The 23253-nt window shown below is 47.4% G+C and overlaps 1 protein-coding gene across 1 annotated transcript in view; it reads right to left on the bottom strand.

Annotated features, from left to right (window-relative positions):
• The window catches only part of Mtor (mechanistic target of rapamycin kinase), a 111151-nt gene that overhangs the window by 27324 nt on the left and 60574 nt on the right, over window positions 1-23253 (bottom strand). The window contains exons 30-39 of the mRNA XM_041643029.1: window positions 22204-22343; window positions 16628-16728; window positions 13390-13505; window positions 11789-11866; window positions 11489-11596; window positions 8164-8289; window positions 7962-8093; window positions 3212-3327; window positions 2115-2232; window positions 131-379 (exon numbers count right to left, since the gene is read on the bottom strand). Of these exons, the coding sequence (XP_041498963.1) occupies window positions 131-379; window positions 2115-2232; window positions 3212-3327; window positions 7962-8093; window positions 8164-8289; window positions 11489-11596; window positions 11789-11866; window positions 13390-13505; window positions 16628-16728; window positions 22204-22343 (1284 nt within the window). The remainder of the gene's footprint in view (window positions 1-130; window positions 380-2114; window positions 2233-3211; window positions 3328-7961; window positions 8094-8163; window positions 8290-11488; window positions 11597-11788; window positions 11867-13389; window positions 13506-16627; window positions 16729-22203; window positions 22344-23253) is intronic.

The raw sequence follows: 23253 nt of genomic DNA on the forward strand, positions 1-23253 counted from the left end.
TTCTTCAGCCCTGACAGCAGCTCCCCAACACGCAGGCACTAAAACACAGCCTCTGGCACACAGTAAGGCTAGCCCGTCTGTGTGAGCCCCATCCTGCCTCAGAGAAAGCCTCAGTGAATGAGGAGCTCACCTCGGTGACCTTCTTCTGCAGAGGGGAGGGAGTGGGGCTGTTTTCAGTGCTCTCAGCCTCACTCTCGCTGTTGCTGCCCTCTGTGCTGGTGGCAGCAGCGGCTGAGGCAGCTGTGGTGGCAGCAGTGGTGGCATTGGTGATGTTGGCCCCGCTGGCATGACGCAGCTTCTTCTTCTCATCACGGGCTTGGTTCTGATGTTTATAGTGCAGCACTGCTTCAAAGTTCATCACTGCCCATGCATGCCAAGCCTAGGTTCACAGGGCAAGAGTCAAGGGCAGACACAGGCTTGCTCTGATCTAGTGTGAGGCTAGTGTCGGGGCAGGGCTTGACATTCTAAGTCCACCCTGGGGACGGGGCCTTGAGATCAGCAGGACGAGACTGCTTCTACAGACACACAGGAAGGGGGCATTACTGCAACCAATGTGACTCATTCACCTCCTGGGCACTAACGGAACTAGGTTTTATGGTGAGCACTGTGGGGGGTCACAGCAAGAGGAGCAGTGTAGACTTCTTGCCTCAAGGCCTACAGCTTATGCAAGGCAGATGGGGTCAGAGGAAGTGGCAATGGGACACCAGTGATCTGAAGCACTCCATAAAGAAAGGGGCTTGTTAAGCCTTAAATAGAAGCTGAAGAAGGGCAAGGGAGGGGGGTCAGAGAGACAAGAGAGACAATGGCAGTGAGTCTTCCTGGCAGGGGAAAAAAGACAGGTACCTGGAGAGCATGTGTAAAGAACCCAAGGAAACACGTGTGCCTGCAGCTTGGGGCTCACAAGGCAGGGTGGAGACAGCTGGCCAAGAGGCAGAGAGCATAAGGCAGTGGATGTGATGGGCCAAAGGGTCCACTTCATCTGTGACAAAGTGGGGCTTCCTGAGCTTTATTTTTTCAGATTTATTTTTTAATTTTACTTTATGTTAATGGATGTTTTGCCTGCATATATGTATATGTACCACATGCATGCCTGGTACCTGTGGAAGTCAGAAGAGGACACCAGATGCCCTGGAACTGGGGTTCAGGTGGTTTGTGAGCTCTGATTAATAAGGGTCCCACTAAGCAAAACTGCGTTTGGTTATTTTTCTAGCTTTGGGCATGCAGCTGTCTGGAAAGGGGAATCATTATTCCTACCGTGGACTGGTATGTGTGTGTGTGTGTGTATACATGTGTGCATACGCATGTGTATGTTGCTGGGGATGGAATCCACTGCTTTGTACATGCTTGGCAAACGCTCTATCACTGAGCTATCACCCAGCCAAAGTGCAGTTTTCCAGTCAGCATGAAGCGCCTGCAGAGGATAAATACTTTTTATTGTAAATATATCTATGGTCTTCAGATCAATTTTGATCCCAGAGGGAATAATTTAGAAGTCACTGGCAAATATGGAGATTTTGGAGAGAAACTGATGATATAGCTAAACCAAGCAGCTATCACCCAGAAAAGATACCCAAAAAAGAGTATGTGCTCCCCTAAAGACACGGGCACCAGCAGGAATACCCCCTGTACTAGCTAGCCACTTCTTTCATACATTTTCTAGCTGTTTGTCTTTTAGAAAGGTTTCTGGTAATATAATAGAATGTTATCTAGATATTTCCAATAAAAACAAGTCTAAATTCCCAGTAGAGGAATAGTCAGGGACAGAAGACACAAAGCAGCTAGTGTACAGATAACACAAGGGAAGACAGAGTTTCAGAGAACAACCACACGCCCAGATGTTCTAGAATAACAGGCAAGGGAGAGACTGTCAGACAGGTGTGGCCCCAGTGCCACTCGAAACAAGGGTATCATTGGAAGTGGTTCTCAACTCAAAGTCTCAACTGGCGCCTCTGCTGCCCTGGGATTCATAAAGGAAAGCACAGGCTCCTTGGGCCTCTGTCAGACTTCAGGCATTCCAGGGGCCTGGCTGTGACCATGAGAACATGGGAGAACACAAACAGGGCTCCTCGTGCAGAGAACCCAGGGGCTTGGAGACAGTGCCGGCCCTTCCTCACCTTGTACCAGCTGCGGTCATGCTCTGTGGCGGCACTGTAGTACTGCAGCACCTTGGGGATGGTGCTCTCGTTGATGCCCTGAAGGTTCAGCTGCCACTCCCCAAGTTTCAGAAAACACCTGAAAACAGAGAAGCAAGACCCTATGTTGTTCCCTCCCATCAAAGGCCCGGAAGGAGAGGAGCAGATGCTAGGGGTGCCCTAAAGACTTCTGATGTTTACTCTTGCTTTCAAGAGGCAACTGATGGATGTTCAAGCCCATGAAAGGAAGAGAAGGGGAGGTCTATAGAAATCTTGGAGGTGTCTTTTCTTCAGATCTGTGCATTCCAATGACAGCATAAACCAGATCCCAGGTACAGGTGTTCCTGCAGGACTCTATAAGCAAGCTTTGTGCAGGACAGTTGTTCACTACTTTTTTCTCATTGATATTTTTCCTCCTCCTTCTCCTCCCCTCCATTCCAGATGGTGATGGTACTAATGAGAGCACCCGCTGATTGCTACTCAAATCTAGGTACTGCTCTCTGTCCTTGATAGTGGGCTCCTGCACCTCACATCACCCTAGGAGACAGGTGTTCTTACTGCTCCTTTATACAGGCACAGAGGGACTAACTTACCTGGAGTCAGGGCTATCTACACTTTGAATCAGTAGTATAGGTGCCATTTTAAAACAAGAAGCCTGAGTCAGTGAGATGGCTCAGTGGGTAAAGACCTCTGCCACCACCCTGATGACCTGAGTTCAATCCCTGGAACTCCTATGGTGGAGGAGAGAGCTGATTTCTGTCAGATGTCCTCTGATCTCCACATGCATTTTGTGACTTGAGAGTACACACACACACATACACACACATACACACACACATGTAAAATTAAAAAACGTGTTTAGAAATAAGGTACTGAACCCCACAGCTGGACAGCAGCTGGAGGTTAGCACGTAAGTGCTCTTGCTGCCAGAGCCCTGGGAAGTAAGGGGCAGAGACTGTAGCAGACAAGCTGATGGCTGCCTGGGATACTCTGCAGAAAACTGAGGGATGTCAGCAACAAGCTACTCCAGGTGCCACGAGTGTGCTCTGCAGAAGCGCTGGACAACAGGCGGGGCTCACCTGGCCATGAGCTTGTGCAGCTCCTGCTTGTGCTGCTGGTCCTCAGTGGCAATAGCATGCTGGGCCTGCTGCTGCATGGTCTGGACAAAATGCTGCATGTGCTGGAAAGCATCGATCTGTGCAAGGCAAAGGCAGAGAGCCACTTGGCATGTTGCCCAACTGTCAGGGGACCTAAACCAGCACTTTCCAAAAAGGGTACCCTGAGATACAAGGGTGAGGACCACACTGGACAGAAAACAGGGTGTGCTGCCTGGAGAGAGCTGGGTTATTCCAGAATGTTCATAATTTACTCACATGTTAGCTTTCCCTGCCAACTCTAATTATCCTTTAACAAGTCCTGGGAAACCCACATGCCTGACCAACACAGGTAACAATTCAGATGAAGCAATCCGAAACAAGAGCATGCTTCACTAACAAAGTATTGCCCCACGGGAAATCAGGATGATGGGAACAGTTTCCAGCTAGTGAATCTTGGCATGGATGTAAAACACTACGACACTTGGAGTCTTCGCCACCGCAGATCAGCTACAAGCCCAAACCCACATGAAAACAGAGAAGACCCTCATGCACCCAAGTGGAGGAGGGAAGTCATCATCTAGACAGGCCACTAAAGTGGGGCAGTGGCGTGGGAGAGTCTTTACAGCATCCTCCAGCCATCAGGTCTGGGATCTGACAGGAGGCAAGTAGTGGGCATCTAAGGAACAGACAGCTACGCTGAGCAGGAGCAGTGCAGGCCAGCCTGCTGCACCCAGACACGCCAGCATCTTGACACATGGGGCCATAGGATTTTGTTCGGGTTTTGTTTGGTGGTGCCGGGCAAGCGCTGCTGCCATGGAGCTGTAGCCTCAGCGAGCGCTTCTAGGACAGGTGGACTGTGCAAACATGTAAAGTATACATTAAAAAGTGATGTAGCCTAAACCCACCAACAGGGAGAACAGCGTGAGGATGCTGCCAAGGTTGTACATGCTTCTCTACAGAGGGAAGGGGACCCAACGCGTCAAGAAGCTTTAGTGGGCAGTGGCGGCACACAGCTTTAGTCCCAGCACGCAGGAGGCAGAGGCAGACGGATCTCTAAGTTTGAGGCCAACAAACAAACAAAAGCATTAGGTCTTCTTATAGTAAGTCATGTAAAATTCTGATCTTTCCTATAACAGAAACAGGCTACCATGTAAAAATGGCCTAGATGGAAAGCAAAACTCTCTGGCTATGCGTAAGACTAAACCTACATACTTTTAAATGTAAGAAATCAGTTAGTACTAAAAAATAGATATTTTTGTGTTTTTTTTTGGGGGGGGGGGGTTTCAAGACAGGGTTTCGCTGTAGTTTTAGAGCCTGTCCTGGAACTAGCTCTTGTAGACCTGGCTGGCCTTGAACTCACAGAGATCTGCCTGCCTCTGCCTCCTCCCAACTGCTGGGATTAAAGGTGTGTGCCACCACTGCCCGGCCTGTTTTTTTTTTTTTTTTTTTTGGTTTGAGGAAGGGTTTCTCTATACAGTCCTGGCACTCACTCTGTAGACTAGGTTGGCCTCAAGCCCACAGAGATCCACCCGCCTCTGCCTCCCACTTGCTGGGATTAATGGAATGTGCTACCGTGCCTTGCCTGAAATAGTGGTTTAATGTCATGCATAGTGGCATACACTTCAAATCATTTGGGAGACTGAGTCAGGAGGAAGTAAAGTTTGAAAAAAATCAAAAACCAAACAAAGAACACTGGGGACAGAGCCTACACCCAATAAGTGCCCCGTGAGCACAGCTGGTGGGTGTGGGTTCAGACTGAAGGATGATGCTCCTTTACGTGATCCTCAGTGCCCAGGGACCAGAGAAGGAGGTAAGGGAACACGATGTGCAGTAAGCAGGTAGACCACAGCAGGGCTGGGAAATTCTGCTCCAACAGAACTATGGTGCTGGGGGCCGGGAAGCTGGCACTAGTTGCTCTTGCAGAGGACCTGGGTTTAGGTACAAGTACCTAAATGATAGCTCACAATCACTTGTAACTCCAGTTCCAGGGGATCCAAAATTCTCTTCTGACCTCTGCAGGCAATAGGCATACATGTGGTGCACAAACATGCAGGCAAAACACTTATACATATAAATAAATAAAAATTGTGATGCTGACAATTGGCCTCACACAGGCCAAACATATGTTCTGTTTTCCAGTTATACCCTTAATCCATTTTTCTTTTTTTTCTTGAGACAGGGTTTCTATGCATAGCTCTGGATGTTCTGAAATTCACTATGTAACCAGGCTGGCCTTGAACTCAAAGAGCTGTCTGCCTCTGCCTCCTGAATGCTAAGATTAAGGGCGAGTGTCCTCAAGAGCTCGCCCAGGATCACTCAGTGCCCTCAAGAGCTTGCCCAGCAGGAACTACACCAGGAGTTTTGGTGCCAGGTGTTCAGAGCCCTTATACTCTGTGATGTCACTAGCTCTCATCATTCTTCAAATAGGTTTCTAAATCTTGAACCTCATCTGATACAGAAATGAATACTTAACATTGGTATGGACTTTGGTTTATTGATACAAATTTAAGGTCAATTTTATTATATGTCTATTTCTATTCTTGTTTAAGGTATTATGTTTATATAGCTCAAATAAAAATATAATGTATAATTAAAATTATGGGTTAACAGATAGTCATCTATAATAGTCAAGCTTGTAGCCATGTTAGTTAGGTTTTCTAGATATACAGAGATATATCTCAGAGGAACAGGTATTCTTCAAACCTTTCAAAGACCTACAGAATACAGCATTTAAAATGTTTTAAGAACTTAGAGTTTTCTGGACAGTGAGATATGTCTGCTGCTGGCAGCACCAATTATTTCAAGAGGAAGACGGGCATTGAAGAGGCTCCTCACGGAGTTTGCTAGCCATTTGAGCAAGAGACTGCTCTTGCCTGGACTGTTTGACGGTATGCTACGTAAACTAGACATGCAGGACCCACAGAAAGATGACTGCTGAACTTGCCTAAAGAAGGTGAGACAGTCCTCCAAGGATCCTCCTTCATGAAAAAGTCTGCCAGACATTCTTCAGGACACAGAAGAAAGTGATTGACAAACTGCCAATATAGGCGAAACTGTCTTTCAAATTTCTTTCTTTATGGAAAAGTCTGCCAGATACTAAGGGCCTGTGGGCTGAAGATGGATGCCTTAACATTATAAAACTTTGGGTGACTGTCCAGGCAGTGAGATGTTTCTGTCAATTTTAGACCTTTGGAAGTTGCTTACAATGCCCTTCCAGTTTACTTAGGTAATATTATATCCTTCTGGGGTCTTTAATGGAGTTTAAGACAGATAGTTATAGTTTTCCTTAGTTATGATAAAAGATAAATTAGATATAAAACTTTAGACTCACAACAATAAAACATGATAGAATTTTTTTTAATTTTGCCAGATACTAATAGACTAAATATTGTAACTGTAATTCTTGCTTGATACCTGCTTTGTTATATGTAATGTTACCATGTTAAAGTTAAAACCTTTCTTTTTATTTAGACAGAAAAGGGGAGATGATATGGGATTTCCCTCTGTATATTGGGAATATATTTTATTACCATTGGTTCACAAAGAAGCTACTTTGGCGTATGACAGGGCAGAATAGAGCTAGGTGGGAAAACAAAACTGAATGCAGGGAGAAAGAAGGTGGAGTCAGGCAGATGCCATGTAGCTGTTGAAGGAGAAAGATGCCAGAACCTTATCAGTAGGCCACAGCCTCATGGTGATACAAAGATGAATAGAAATGGGTTAATTTAAGATAATAGCTAGAGCCGGGCGATGGTGGCACACGCTTTTAATCCCAGCACTCAGGAGGCAGAGGCAGGCAGATCTCTGTGAGTTTGAGACCAGCCTGGTCTACAGAGCTAGTTCCAGGTCAGACTCCAAAGCCACAGAGAAACCCTGTCTCGAAAAACCAAAAAAAAAAAAAACAACAACAAAAAAAAAAACCCCAAAAAACCAGATAATAGCTAGCTAGAAAGACGCCTAAGTTGTTGGCCAAACAGTGTTGTAATTAATAAAACTTCTGTGTGATTATTTGGCAGTTGGGAAATGAATGAGCAGTCTCTGCTTAACACTCACCAGAATTTGTACGACTCAGAAAGTCTGTATGCTGTGGGTAATCTGGGCAATAGCAGAGGGCAAGGCCCAGTTAAAGTGCAGGTACTTTGCTACTGACTTCATTCTGGGTAGCATTCAAAGTCATCCGAGTCAACCACCTTAGGGAACACTACAAGACTGCAGTGGGGAGAGAAGGCTGAGTTCTCTCCTGTAGGGAGGGATGACAGGGGCCCAAGCCTGGTCTTGCCTCCGAGGACTATATTTTGTAAATCGCCACCATCATCCAGAGATTGTTTCAAAACAAAACCCAAGAGCTTGTCTGTTTCCCAAGGACTTGTCTGCAAACAAGGAGGAATTCTAGGCTGGCATCAGGGAGATCTTCCCTCCCTGCTGTGGTATCTCTCCTGGCATGGCTGACACACTGGAGCCCAAACCGATGACAAGAAAGGAGTCCAGAAGTCTGAGAGAGAAACCCAGCTGGTCTTTAAAAACACTAGTCCATGACCGCACAAACACAGGACTTGGTGCCAACGTCAGCCTTCTCTTGTAGGGCAGCACTCTTCAGATCCCAACCACCACAACTGCGACTACAGGCATCATTGACCAAAGGTACAGATGTCTCTCTCTGACTGGGACTCCCTCCACACTGTAGGTATGGCAAGGACACTGACTCCTCCTGGCGGGGTGGGTAGGAACATACCTTGCGAGCACTCTTCCACATGTTTTTCATGTAGGCGTAGGTCACTTGAGGGTGAACTGTTGGCAGAGGATGGTCCAGTTGCCGAGACGGATCAACTCCCAAGAGCAACACTAAGGTTTTATGAGCAAGAGCCTTAAAAACAAGAGGGCAAGTTACAAACAGAACTGGGCAGGGCACCACCCCTGGAGTAGGGGTTACTCACCAGTCTGCCGCTCTTGCCACATAGGCTTGCATACTTGAGCCAGGTTCTCATGTCCTCATGAGGGTTGACCACCAGGGACCGCACCATGAGGATTTTCTGCCAGTCTTCCACAATACGCTGGCAGCCCTGGAATGTTCAGAAACGAGGGTTAGACCTGTCTCTGCTCCACCTGAACCCCATAGCAGCAGCCACGTCTGCTCCCTGCGAATGCATTGCTCGCCTCCCAGGGACTTGTCAACAGGTGGAGGAGCAGTGGGGCGTGGTGCCTGGAGCTGTGTCCTGGCTGTGATTACTGTGACTTTGGAAAAATTATTTAACCTTTTTGACCATCCTGTGGATTGGAATGAAGATAGTATTAACTTCACAGGACTGTGGTAAAGGGTAAATTAAATTAAATTCCTTTGTGGGTTGTAAATATTTTTTTCTCCATTTGTATGTACACAGGCATGCACAAACCACATCATGCATGTGGAGGTCAGAGGACAGTTTGGAAACCATTATCTATCCACCATGTGGATTCTGGGAACTGAACTCAGGCAGGCAGACATGACAGAAAGCACTTTTATTTGTTAAGCCATCTTGCTGTCTCCAATGTAGTGAGTGTGTGTGTGTGTGTGTGTGTGTGTGTGTGTGTGAGAGAGAGAGAGAGAGAGAGAGAGAGAGAGAGAGGCGGAGGCAGAGGCAGGAGGATCTCTGTGAGTCTGAGACTGGTCTATACCTCAAGTTTCAGGCTAGCTGGAACTACATGGTAAGACCCTGTCTCAAAAGTCAAAAATCAAATAAACAGGGGCTGGAAAGAAGTTTAGTGGTTAAGAGCAAAGGCTGCTCTTTAGAGGACCTAAGTTCAATTCCCAGCACCCACACGGCAGCTCACAACTGTCTATCCAGGGGATTTGACAACACCCTCTTCTGGCCTCCACAGGAACTAGCACATATATGGTACACAGACATGCATGCAGACAAAACACTCATATTCACAAAATAAACAAACAAATGCCCCCTCCCCCAAACCAAAAGAAACAAAACATAAGAAAGAGCTGAATTTACTTCCATGTAGATTCTTTATAATTAGAAGGAAACCGAGTAATTTAATTATTATCACAGGGGTTAAGCTGTTTTTTTCTGCCTTAGCACACGTGCTCGCTGTGGTGCATGTGTGGAAGACAGAGGACTTGAGAGAGCCAGCTGTTTTCTCATCTGCCATGAAGGTCTCAGGGGATCAAACTCAGGACAGCAGACTTGGCAGCAAGCCCCTTCGTCACTGGGCCATCATCCCAGCCTGCGCTGATTTTGTGCCAAATGATCACTAGGTGTTAGGTGAACTTTCCCATTCTTGCTGAGAAAAAGCCTCTCTCAGGAGGGAGATGTGTTCCTGAGATCTGCCACTCATGTGTGAATTTCACAAACCCCAAACCTAGTGACAATGATCTCTGGTTTCTGTACGTAACAGAAGAGGGTGCACACTGGGCCTGATCTGGGAACCTGAGGCAAAAAGACACGGAGCTAAGGCTGACCTCCTCAACTGCCTCATGGCAAGCAGTGGTTTTAAGGATCTGAAATGACTTGACCACGAACGTGGCAGCTTTTCAGCCCCGGCAGCTCGCTGAGTTTTGACTGCACACCACCTTCCAGAGCCAAGTTTCCAGCAGGGCAACTCTATTTCCAGCTTTAGGGAGCAGCTTCCCAGCCCATGAGGTTGGCAACAATGACTTGGAAAGTTAGGAAAAAGTACACGGAGTGATTGCTTTGATCACTTCTCACCAACAGCTAGCTTCTCCGCATGCTGTCATTTGGCTCCCTGTAGTCTGAAAAGCAGCTTGCTGTCTGAAGAGAGGACTCAGGAAGGGGATGGCAGTGCTCTGAACTCGGCGAAGCCAGCGTGAGCCTCTCTTCCCACCCCATTCCCTCAGGCCCCTTTCAAACTGTGTTTCTAAGTTCCCCACGTCAGAACGTCTGCAGGTCATCAGCTCCCTGACTTGGAAGCTCCACACCCCAATCACAGTCATTTCAAACACCAGGTGTGTCCAATCCTAATGGGCAGGGCTTTCCCTGTGGAATTATTCTTCTGGTGCCCAGGAGACAATTTTCCATCAAAACATTCACTGGGCATTTGTAGTTACAAATAAAACATGTAGAGGAACTGTACGTGCTCACTCCGGAGGCACGAATGACTGTGCCCAGTGCTCTTTCCTGTCCAGTGGAATGTGCCCTGGTGCTTCCTAGACAGGAATGCAGCCTGGAGTCAAAGAGCCTACTGAAAAGCCTGGAGGCATAAACTTTGACTGGAGAGAGAAGTGGGAATCAGGTGTGGATGTAGCCAAGAAGAAATAGCTTAAAATTGTAGGGAGACTAGTGGTTCCCGAGCAGTGCGTGCTCAGGTGCGTGTGTGGTTCCCGAGCAGTGCGTGCTCAGGTGCGTGTGTGGTTCCCGAGCAGTGCGTGCTCAGGTGCGTGTGTGGTGCCCAAGTAATGTGTGCTCAGGTGTGTGTGTGGTTCCTGAGCAGTGTGTGCACACATGTAGTTACCAGAGAAGTGTGTGCTCAGGTGCGTGTGTGGTTCCCGAGCAGTGTGCGTTTAGGTGCGTGTGTGTGGTGCAGGAGATAGAACTCAGGACCTGGGAATGCCGGGAAAGCGCTCTACCACTGACCCACACTCCTAGTCAGTTTGTTCTTTGTGAGGACCTTTCCCTCTAAATATTCAAGGACTGGGGGATAGGCTGCCCTTTCAGGGGCACGTGAGACCATCTTAGAGGTGGTGCCGGCTCCTTCCTCATGCTGCTATGATCAGAATGCCACACTGAAATGGTGAGGCCTTGGGAAAGTCTCTACGAGGTCTGAACAGAACGCTAGATGGAGTCTGACTGAAGAGTTGTCACAGTAGGGTTTCTGTCTCAGAGCACCTAGCAACTCTGGTGGCCAGTAAGTACACTTATAAGGCTGGCGCTCAGTTAAGTCATTTGGGAGCCAGGAACGATTCCGAGCCTGGGTGTATATCCACGTGTGCTAAGTTAAGTGGCAAAGAGAGTTGCCCTCCAGGTGACTGCACTGTGTGGAGGCCTCGGCTGGAGCACTGAGAACCAATGACCCGGAGTTTACGGTTTCCAAATGGTGATCCTAGTGTCATTTGCTTAGACACACGTCCTCCCGTCTCTAGATAAGCCCCAAAGGAGGCTGCTTTGCTGGGCGCACTCGCAGCCACAGCTGAGGTTGGTTAGCTTTTGAAGGTTCTGCTTAGTAGAGGTGGGGGAGGAGAAAAAGGGTGGGGTGCAGGGTCTCACACAGGCCGTGGGCGGGGTGGGGTGGCAACTGGGGCTGTCTCCAGCTTACCTGCAGTCTCTCCCACCAGATCTGGCGGATGATCTCCCGTCGCTCAGGGACAAGTTTGTATTGGATAACCTCCTCCAGCTCGGACAGCATATGGCAAGAAACCATGGCCTGATGGAAGCAGATCACATTTCAACCTAATTACTGCACACACAACCTCCAAGCTGGTGAACCTGAACCATTCCTTTTGGTATCAGGGTATCTGCTAACCCCCAAAACAGCAAGTTCTCAGCAACCCGCTGAGTCCTCTAGAGCCCACTCATTAAAGCTCTAGATGCCAACAGCGTGCAGACAAACACTTACCCCGTAGGCTCGGCTGTAGCTCTCCCCTGCCATGGCAGTCAGCTCAGCATCCAGCAGGTCCCTGGCCTTGTCAATGCACTAGAAAAGAAACAAGGAGGCTCTAGGCCGGGGCTTTGCACTTGGGGCTTCACAGAAGTTATTTTGTCTCACTTCAGTTCCAGTGATGAAGCAAAACACTCGCCACATCAGGACAGAAATTCCCCTTAATCTAGACGGCTGAAGAAGGACTCTACCAGTGTCTCATCAAAGACAGCAGCACACAGCGTCCACAAGCAGAGGCTCCGGTGACACTCACTCACAAGCTTGGTGGCGAGGAGGAGGGAATGTGTGCTATGGGACAGAATCACTGCACTCTTGCATGCTAAAGGGACGTCCGTGGGGCTGTCTTCTTTTCACTTTCCCTGATGGGTGTGTTGTCACAACTCACTGGGCACGTCAGTAGCTCCGAGGTGGGCATTGCCTCTGGTTTCTTTTTTTTCTTTTTTTTTTCTTTTTTTTTTTCTTTTTTTTTTTTTGGTTTTTTTCGAGACAGGGTTTCTCTGTGGTTTTGGAGCCTGTCCTGGAACTAGCTCTGTAGACCAGGCTGGTCTCGAACTCACAGAGATCCGCCTGCCTCTGCCTCCCGAGTGCTGGGATTAAAGGCGTGCGCCACCACGGCCCGGCTCGCCTCTGGTTTCTAAGCTGCTCCTAGCCTCATAAAGGAGTTCCTCTGCAATGCCCTCCATGGAACTGGGCACCTGTTACTGACCCAGAAGACCTATGGATGGGATCCTTCAGCGTAGGGATATCACAGGATGCCATTCTGAACCTTCCCTGTGCTATCAATTAAACTCCCTCTTGTGGAGGTTTTTCTCCCCTCTGAATGGTTAAGGCTAATTGTTATGTTAGTGTCTCTGAAGTGCTCTGATCACTTCCTGAGCAGCTCGTCCAAGACAGTCTGGTGTCTGACAAGGCGGATATAACCACCTCATTATGCATTCTGCAAGTTAGAACAGTGTGTGCTCCTGGATGGCCAGAAAACCCATTTCTCCAGCATAGTGGGGATCACTGGCTCTCTAAAAATCCTCCATTGGTGAAACTTAAAGCCACTCTCGGGCTGGAGAGATGGCTCAGTGGTTAAGAGCACTGCTTGCTCTTCCAATGGTCCTGAGTTCAGTTCCCAGCGACCACATGGTGGCTCACAACCATCTGTAATAAGATTTGGTGCCCTCTTCTGGCCTGCAGGCATCCATGCAGACTACTAAGAATACTGTATACATAATAAATAAATAAATCTTAAAAAAAAAAAAACATTAAAAAAAAAGCCACTCTCACTAGAAGGAGAACTTAGGCAAGGTGTTTAAAAGGGTCAACAATGACACAAAGAACGATTGCCAAAACAGCTACAATCCACAAGCTGCCCCATGCTCCAGGAACACGACACAGCCTCAGCCTACACACGAATGGTTTCTGAACTCTGCACCAAGGCCATTCCCGGAGTTCAGAGACTTGAACATGGCTGAAGTTCAACAGCTTCTTAACACAGACATATGCGCAAGAACCAAGAAGTCACTCACAGAGATGTTTTCTTCCCTGGCTGGTCTGCATACACATTTTCTTACCTGTTGGGCCAAGGAGAAGAGATCCTGATGTAAGGCCAGCACAGCTCTGTAAAATGCTCCATCGTGGGTATCCCGAGGAATCATACAGGTGTACTCCTCCATGCTGTCCCACTGACCTAGGAGCACAAACATACAGCATGAGGGTAGCTGGCTGGCTGAGTTGGAGGCAGCACTGAGTCCTGTCATTGATATTTTGATTTAGCTTGATGTACACACAAGTTAATAGGACTTGAGCCCTATGTACCAGCTGAGCCCTGCAACCTATTGTGGGGGTTGACTTTAACAAAACCACGTCTGTCTTCTAAGCATCGGCTGATGCCCCAGGCAGTATCATAAAAGACAAGAAGAGGGCCTAACTACAAAGCCTGCACATCAGATGGGCTTAGTGCTGCCCCTCACTAACCCCGAGAACTCCCTCCAGCTTCTCCAGGTAAGATAAAATGTAGGGAACACCGCATAGCTCAATGGAATACTGGGAACTTATATTTTTCTCTAAACAGTTAAAATGGCCATCACACAATTAGAGGACAGGCTTTGACAAATTGTTTGCCCTTTTCACTGTGGCAGTATTTCTGCCTCAGGAGGGAGGAGGCTGGGTCACTGTGCAGTGACCTTATGTCATGTTAGAATGGGGAACTGACTGCACCAGGGAAGAGGGATGTACTTCCCCTGGTGGGCTGAGCAGGCATCAAATGTCAAGCCTGCCAACGCCATCTGCAGAAAAGCTATCAGCCTCATTAGGTGCGAACTGCAGGGCTGCTGTTTTTACAGGCGGTTTCCAGCATTCCACCCCCAGCTATTGGTTCATCCATTACCAATGCCTCTGGGCAAAAGCAGACAGCAAAAGATGACTCCTCAGGAAGCAATTTGTTTTTAAGAGATGTTCTGGACACAGTCCAGAGCTTACGACAGCAGAGCACAGAAACTGTGGCTGGGGATAGGACCCGGGAAAGCTTTGTGCATGCCACATCCTGTCCATCCTCTCCTGTCCCATCAGGAAAGGCCAAGTTGGGGGCGAGAGGGATGGCTCAGTGGATAAGAGTTTATACTGTTCTTGCAGAGAACCAGAGTTTGGTTCCCAGAATCTACACTGGGTGTCTCACAACCACCTCTTGTAAATACAGTTCCAGGAGGATATGAGCCTCTGGCCTCTGTTTGCATGTATCCACATGCCTATAGCTACAAATGCATATACATAATTAAAAAAATAAAACAAATAAAAAAATTGCCATGCCTTAGCTAGGGCTTGGTATCAAAAATCTACATCTCTGGCCTGGGCATGGTGGTACACACTTTTAATTCCAACACTGGGGAGGCAGAGGCAGGTGGTGAGTTCCAGGACAGTCAGGGTCATGTGGTAAAACAAAAAACAAAATAAACAAAAAAAAATCTTTATAATACTCTGGGAATAGCAGGGAGGTTATTGAGTGTCAGGGGGTGAGAACAGATAAAACAAAATGGTTAAAATGTTTGTGACTATCGGAGAAGGCAGTGGGCACACGGGACATCATTACACTATTCAGTTATACACATGTGGAGAAAGACCCATGCTGTGGGATAACCTTTTTGCATGCTGTGAGTATGTTTTATTCCCACTGGTTAATAAAATAGCTGATTTGGCTTACAGCAAGGCAGGATAGAGCCAGGCAGGAAATCTAAGCAGAGATACAGGAAGAAAAAAGGCCGAGTCAGGGGAGATACCAACTAGTTGACAGAGGAGCAAAATGTATTAGAGCACAGGTAAAGCCATAAGACATGTTGCAAAATGCAGATTAATAGAAATGGGTTAATTAACTTGTAAGAGCTAATGGGCCAAACAGCTTGTAATTAATATTAAGCCTCTGAGTGATTATTTTAAAAGTGGCTGCTGGACTAGGCAAGACAAAAAAGCCTTTGTTTACTGAGGCTTTATGTGTGTGTGTGTGTATAAACACTAAAAAATAAAACGAGATGGCAACCACCTCTCCCTCTCCTCCTATCTGAGACACAGGGAGGACAGGTGGCGCTCAAACAACACATGGATCCTGAGGTGAAAAGGTGTGCAGTGCACACAGAGGGGAAAAGCAAAGGCAAGAGCCAAATGCCAGTCTGGGAATCTGTGACTACTTCTATGTAGTACTCATAACACAGAAAAATAAAGCAGCACTTTGTTTAGAACAAAGCCAAGTACCACTATGGTATAGAGAAATCTATCCAGTCACCCCGCTTCCTGTCACAGAGCTCCTAAAACCCTGGGGTTTCCTGTGGGGCAAGACTGTTTTGAACTAGACACAAGGGCGGCAGCACACCCACAGGCTGTACTGCAGCAGTTTCTCTGAGAGAAGAGTCACCTGAGCTCCTTAGGACTCAGGAAGTTCAGAAGTGGGGCGGTGGGGGTCCATCCTGCTGGCAAGCACTGAACCTCATGAAGCAAACAAACTCAAAAGCTCCAAGAAGTTCCTGAAATTGATCATACGCACTAGCCCTTTCTCCCCAAGCAGTACAAGCCGACACTCAGACCAGCTGAGCCGCCTGGAAGAGCCGCTCTCCAGCCTGTTCAGTTATCTGCAAGTTGCCAGTGGGTCAAGGTTCCAACTTTTAAGCTGATCACCCAGCTGGGGCGGGCTTTCAATTCTGAACCCGCCCTGAATCGTGTCTGCTCTTGTAAGTGGCCACCCCCCAACCCATACTGCTGTAAGGAACCCATGTACCTGCTCACTTGTATTCTTTACAACAAACACAGTGAACAAACTCAGTGTTCCCCTGAGTTCTGAGAGGTGTTCTTGCATACTGTGCTTATGAGGAGCTGTGGGAACCATGATTTCCGGCAAGTCAGTCAGAAGCGCAAGGCACAGCCTGGCTCATGCCACTGGTGACTAACATGAGAGCAACCACGTGGGCCTGAGTCCTTGAACTGGAAGGAGTAATATCTTAAGTACATCTCTGATGTGGGATGTCCTTCTGTATATGTGTTGCTTTTATTGGTTGATGAATGAAGCTGTTTTGGCCAATGGCTTGGCAGAGTAAAATCAGACAGATGCCATGTAGCAGCCAAAGGCGAAAGACACTGCCAGAACCCAAATTACTAAAAATTGGCATCTCAATTTCAGATGCTTTCCCACAAGACCCATCTTTACTCATGTCTAAGGAGTGTGTGGAAACGGACAGATGGAGGACATGGTACATAGGCACAGATGGTCTTTACATCTCGACATCACTGCAGCTCACTCTCTGCCGCGTGCCCATGCGGAAGCCTCACCTAAACCCCACGCTGCTGCAGCGGCCATCCGGGCCATCTTGGCCTGGGTCTCATCGTTCACTAGAGTCCACTTTTCACAGCACTGCTGATGAAGCTGCCCCCTGGAGGAAGAGAACAAGTGAATAGGTTGGCAAAATTTCGCGCTACAACCCATGAACCTCCTTTGGGTTAGCTGGGGTTGCACAGGAAGTGGTATGATGGGTCTGCCTGGAACTTAGAAGTCTGGAAAGAGAAGTGGACAGGTTGTTTGTGGTTTCTAGGGTCTAGTGCCCATCTTTCGGGTGCAGTGTCTAACTCTGTATGATATAAAATACCCTGAATTGATGGCGCCTTCATAAATGCTGTGACTTCTGTCCTCTTGGTGCAGTCTGGGGTCTACAGAGAAAGTAATCTGAAAAGACACATCTGGACGTGTATTCTGAGGGCAAAGCTATAGAGAAGGCCCGCTTGATGTGGATGCTGCACAGATGGAACATCTGGAAGACTGTTGAGCCATCTCTCCAGTCCCCTCTCTGTCTATTTTTGACATAGTTTTATGTAGCCCAGGCTGGTCTCAAATTAACTATGTGGATGCTGCACAGAGGGAACATCTGGAAGACTGTTGAGCCATCGCTCCAGTCCCCTATCTGTCTATTTTTGACATAGTTTTATGGAGCCCAGGCTGGTCTCAAATTCGTTATGTGGCCAAGGATGATCTTGAAATCCTGATCCTCCTGTCTCTACCTCTCAAATTCTGGGATTACTGGCACACACATTATAACCAGCTAGTTACTGAGATAGGATCAGTACTTAAGAAATCTCAATGGGTAAGAGCCCCGGCTGCTTTTCCAGAGAACCTAGGTTTGGTTCCCAGTATTAACTTGGAGGCTCACAGTTATCTGTAACTCTAGTTCCAGGATCCAATGCCTTCTCCTGACCTTTATGGGCACAAGACACAGATGTGGTGCACACACATACATGCAGAGAAAACATTCATACAAATAAATACCATCTAAATAAATAAAAAAGTTTCAATATACAAAAAGAACAGAGCCACACCAAGAATAAGAATTTCCAATTTGGCGAGCTCAAGCGGACCTACAACTCACTATATAGCCCAGGATGGCCTCAAACTTGAGACAATTCTGTGCTAGCCTCTCCATTATCACAGGTGTGAGTCAGCAAGCCTCACAACAAGAGGGCCTTCCTGTTGCTAGTTAATGTGCCCCCTTAGTGCCTGGAGTTGTGGCTTGGTGGTAAATTGCTGGCTAGAGTATAATGTCCTGGGCTCAAACCCCAGCTAACAAAGAGAGCGCAAGAGAGAAAACACAACACCGTTGCCTCCACATTCCACTTCTGCACTGTGCAAAGGAGAGGGTGAGCCCGAGTTCACAGGAGCTTCAAGATACAGCTAGGGGCCGGGCGGTGGTGGCGCACACCTTTAATCCCAGCACTCAGGATGCAGAGGCAGGCGGATCTTTGTGAGTTCGAGACCAGCCTGGTCTACAAGAGCTAGTTCCAGGACAGGCTCCAAAGCTACAGAGAAACCCTGTTTCAAAAAAACAAAACAAAACAAAACAAAACAAATGCAGCTAGGATCCTCTTTCCAGGTGGAGAGGCATACTGCAAAGTGTTTAACTCAGGACTGGAAGCAGAGCCAAGGAAAACAGCACAAGTTCCAAGGGGCCCAGGCTGGAAGCTGATGGACCACACTGTTACTAGAGGGACCAACTTCTTTTTTAAATAGGTAAATAAATAAAAACTTTGATTTATTTAAATTTATTTGAGTGGGTCAGAGCACAGGAACTGACTGGTGCATTTTATTGGGGTGTCTCTGAAGGTAAGAAAGAAAGCTCCATTATCTACAAACGGTCCTACCAGGTCTAGAGTTCCACTTTTTAAAAAGAATTAAAACATTTAAAAAGATACATTTATTTATTATGTACACAAATGTTCTGACTGAATGTCTGCCTGCAGGCCAGAAGAGGGCACCAGATCTCATTATAGATGGTTGTGAGCCACCATGTAGTTGCTGGGAATTGAACTCAGGGCCTCTGAAAGATCAGCCAGTGCTTTTAACCTCTGAGCCATCTCTCCAGCCCCCAAATTATTAATTTTTTATTGTTGTATATTCATTGTACAGTGCTGGGCTTCATAAAGATAATTCCTTTGGATTCACAAGCTTTGACTACTATATTCTCCCCAATGAGAATTTTAATACATGTTTGTGGTATGTGTGTTAGAAAGAAAGAGAGAGAGACAGAGACAGAGCATGAGCGAGCACATATGCATGGTGCACGTGGAAGCTGGAGGATGATGTTGGGTGTCATTTGATGTTCAGAGTCAAGGTCTCATTGAACCTGAAGCTCACTTATGGGCTAGTCTGGCTGGCCTCAGAGCTCCAGGGATCTGCCTCTCTGTAAGTTAGTTACTTACATGCCAAGTAACTAACTGAGCTCAGAATTCCACTCTTGATGGCTGGTGGCCACAGGCAGTAGGCCTCCTACTGTGGCGAGGATCGCTGTTTCTGTGCCAGGGGCTGAGGGACTTAGCTTTCCTTTTCAACTAGAGGCAGAAAGAAGCGGGGTAGTGCAGGGACTGCCATACAAGACACTCCCCCTACAGGGAAGCAGGCAAGGATCAGGAATGTAGAATGCACCGCCATTGGGAGACTTAGGGGTGACAAAAACAAAGAAAACATAGTCCATGGTCAGCAGCTAGGCTGAACCACCTGAGGGAAAGGGTGGCCTCCCACGGGTGCTGCAGGCCCCACAGCAGGAGGCTGAGCAAGGCCTTTCATCTGGAGCACCTCCACTACCTGTGCTCTCCACCCACTGCATCTGCTCTCAGAGACTCAGAGGCTGTGTGGAGGCTGAGGAGGTGGATGTGTCCAGGGTGCCACAGTGCTGGGGCTCCATCTCTAGTCATCACTCAGGAGTCAAATGAGCGTGGAGAAGGGGACATTTGTACGCTCACTGCAGATTCCCTATAGCTTCTGCTGGTGCCTTTGGAGAACACCTGCTGCAGGCGGGTTCAGAAAATCCTCTGGCACAGAAAGAAATTCAGAAACTGCACTCTAAACAGAACTGATTAAATAAGTCTTATCAGAAAGCTGCAAATGACCAGGAATTCTGCTTCCTTCATCTCTTTTAAGGTCTCTTTTAGGCTTCCACGTTCTTAAAGCCCTAGATCAGCAATACTAGTCCCTTAGACTTTGTAGGTAATTATAAAACTGGAAAGGACCCAAGAGACTGGAGGTGTGCGGGAGTGAGAACTGTGGCAGAGAGAGGCCCATGTCACTTTCTCTCAAGAGATCTCAGACTGTGAGCCTGTTGTTTAAGGAGACTGGACAAAAAACCACATCTCTGCTTTTCCCAGGTATCCAAGCTGTCCCTGCTTGGTTCAGTCAGGGAAAGTGAAGAGGGAGGGCAAGAGGAAGGAAAGAGCACCGGAGAGCTCAGGGAAAGGAGCAGTGTGTTTTAAAGAGAGAAAAGGAGCAGGGTCATGGCAGCTGGAGGAACAAAGGAACGAGAGTAGGCTTTGAAGAGAGGGAGCAGGAAGCTCAGATATGACACCTCCAGGAGGAATGGTGAATAAATGGGCCAAAGCCACACTACAATGGGCAATTAATTCAAAGGCCACAGGGAAACACTAAAGCATTTCACAACTGATCAGATCTAAACTTTAGAAGAATTTGCACCTGTTTTATCTTTCTCCTAAGATATGCTTTAGGACACAGCAGAGTTGAAAGTAGACAAAGCAAAATTCTGTTTTGAGTGAACAGGGCTCATTCTTAACACCCCTACTTCCTCCAGATCAAAGCTGCCCAGCAGAACGCGCCACGAGGATGGGAAGTTCTGTGTGCACTGCCTGACGAAGGAGCCACAGAGGCTTCTGATGTGTGGCCAGCACGACTGTTTTCATAGCTAGGTGTGGCTAGTGGCTATTGAAGCAGGCAGTGAAGTTTTAGATACCTGTTGGACTTAAAACACCTTCAGTTTTATAAAGAAGATTTGGTAGAATGTGCTTATTCCATTCATTGACAAATGGATATAAGATATTCACTTATGAAAATAAATAAAATAGTAACTTTCAGTTTACCTATTTCTGGTTAAATTAGACAAACAATTTTCAAATATTTTTGCCAGCTCATCCATTCATCCACCATTTCTGTGTGTGTGTATAATTTATTTGTATTCATGTGCACACGCAGAGGCCAGAGGCCAAGGTCAGGTTTCTTCCTCAGTTGCTCTCCACCTTACTGACTGACTGTGTGGTATATATGCACAGGTATGGATGTGTGCTGTGTGCACACGTGTGTGGAGGTCAGTGAAGGATGCCAGCCATCCTGTGTCATTACTCTCTGCCTTAATTACTTTGAGACAATATTTTTTAGATTAAAAGTTTTTATATGTATGGGTGTTTTGCTTACACGTATATCTGAGTACTATGTGCATGCCTGGTGCTCACAGAGATCAGAAGAAGATGTTAGATCCCTGGAACTGGAGTTCCAGACAGTTGTGAGCTGCCATGTGGGTGATGGGAATCAAACCTAGGTCCTCTAGGAAAGCAGTCAGTGCTTTTAACTGCTGAGCCATCTCTCCAGCCCTCCTCATTTTTTTTTTTTTTTAAAACAGGGTCTCACTGTGTAGATCTAGCTGGCTGGAACTTGCTATGAAGACCAGGCTGGCCTCAAACTCACAGAGATCCACCTGTCCCTAGCTCCCGAGTGCTGGATTAAAGGTGTGCGCAACAACACTCAGCCCAACAAGAGCTAATCAGTCATGTCTTTATTTTAAAAAATGTAAGATTTACTTATTCTTATTTTTATATGTATGCGTGTTCTATCTGAATGTTTATGTCTGTGCACCACATGCATGCGGTGCTTGAAGAGGCCAGAAGGGGGCACCAGATCCTCTGGTAAGAGAAGGTAAAACTGCTTTGTGGGCGCTGGGAACTGAACTCAGGTTTTACTGCTGGACCATCTCTTCAAAAAAAATTAAAGCTAGGGCTGGAGAGATGGCTCAGAGGTTAAGAGCATTGCCTGCTTTCCAAAGGTCCTGAGTTCAATTCCCAGCAACCACATATGGGGTCTGGTGCCCTCTTCTGGCCTGCAGGCTTACACACAGACAGAATAAATAAATAAACAAACAAACGAATGAATGAATGAATAAATAAATACAAATTCTTTAGCCGATCAACTGAGGTCGGAGGCACAGAGAGCAGGCAGAGAATGTATGGTGCCAGGGACTCAGCTCTTCTGCGGGCAGCATTAGCATTAAGAAAACAAAGAGCATGAAACAACAAAGCTGGGGGCAGGGGCGCACACCTGCAATTCCATCACTAGGGTGGGTGAGGCCACATGGTCAAGTCAGTCTGGGCTGGACAGCAAGTTCCAGGCCAGCATAGGCTACAGGGTGAGAGCAACTCAAACCACAAAAATCGAACCAGCAGAATCAAACCAAACACAACTGTGTGCTGAGGCAGAAGAGAGGTAAGAACACAGCAGTTACCATTCCTGGGAGAGCAAGAGTCTGAAGACTCTGGAGACATGTGCCTCTCCTGGCCACTCAGGTCATCACCCCAGGGCAGCTCACCATTCCCCCAAGGCTTCAAGACAGCGCATGCGGCCCAGCATCAGCTCTGGGTCATCCTTGTTCGTGTCCATCTTCTTATCATAGGCCACAAGAGCATCCTCCCACTCATGCAGTTTCTCATACCAGGTGGCCTGGATCTCCTGCGGAGAGCAAGGGTTTATGCTTTGGAGTCCACACACGCTTTCCTGTGCTATGCTATATTCATACACATACTTCACCCGTCTGCATGTCCCAGCCTAGGCTAAAGAACTTACCTGGAGGGAGGTTGTTTGGCAGAGACAGAAATGTTATTCCTGGGCACACTAATGGCAGACCTTGAATCCTGAGATAAACTAAGCACACGGAGGGTTCAGCTCCACCCCATCCCCTCCAGTGGTCCCGGAATGCTAGTACGGGGGGGGGGGGGGGGGGCAAAGGGAAAAGTGTGTCCCCACCGCAGCTCCTGCATTCCAGTCTGCTGCACCGCTGACATCAGGCTGTGTGACAGGCACAGCAGCCCAGGGCACAGCTGGTTCTTTTTAGAAGCCCTGATACTCTGCATTCTTAACGCATTTCTAAACCTTCAGGAAATACAATAGAACACTGCTACTTAAAATTCTTTGGACAATCTTCCATCCTACAGTCTTCTAGCCAACATTCCCTTCTGTGTAGCACTTGGCGCCGTCTACCAGTCAAGGCCAAAGGAGGGATTCCATTATGCTGGCAGGCAGAGTGCCACGCTGGCAGTGAGTGGTGTCCACAGAAGTAAGGGCCACGGTCTGAAGTTCCAGACCAGAATGATCAGTAGACTGTTTTATGTGTTTTCTGTCTGTCTTTGAGTTTCTTCATCAGCTCAGTAGGAGACTACTTCTGCATCAGCCTGGTCTATTGCTCTCCAGAGGGTCCTTAAATAACAACACGATTCTGAGGTGGAACTTGTAGATCACACATGCAGGACCCACATCAGTTTCTCCTGTTCCCTCCTCCCCTTTCTGGATAAAACTGATGTTTTTACAGCAGATACAGAAGAGACCACTCATCTGTTGTTGAGTGGCCTCAAAGAACATCTTC

Source organism: Microtus oregoni, unplaced genomic scaffold (assembly GCF_018167655.1).
Source record: "Microtus oregoni isolate MIOR12 unplaced genomic scaffold, Mior012 000081F_ref0000091, whole genome shotgun sequence".
NCBI classification, from domain to species: domain Eukaryota; kingdom Metazoa; phylum Chordata; class Mammalia; order Rodentia; family Cricetidae; genus Microtus; species Microtus oregoni.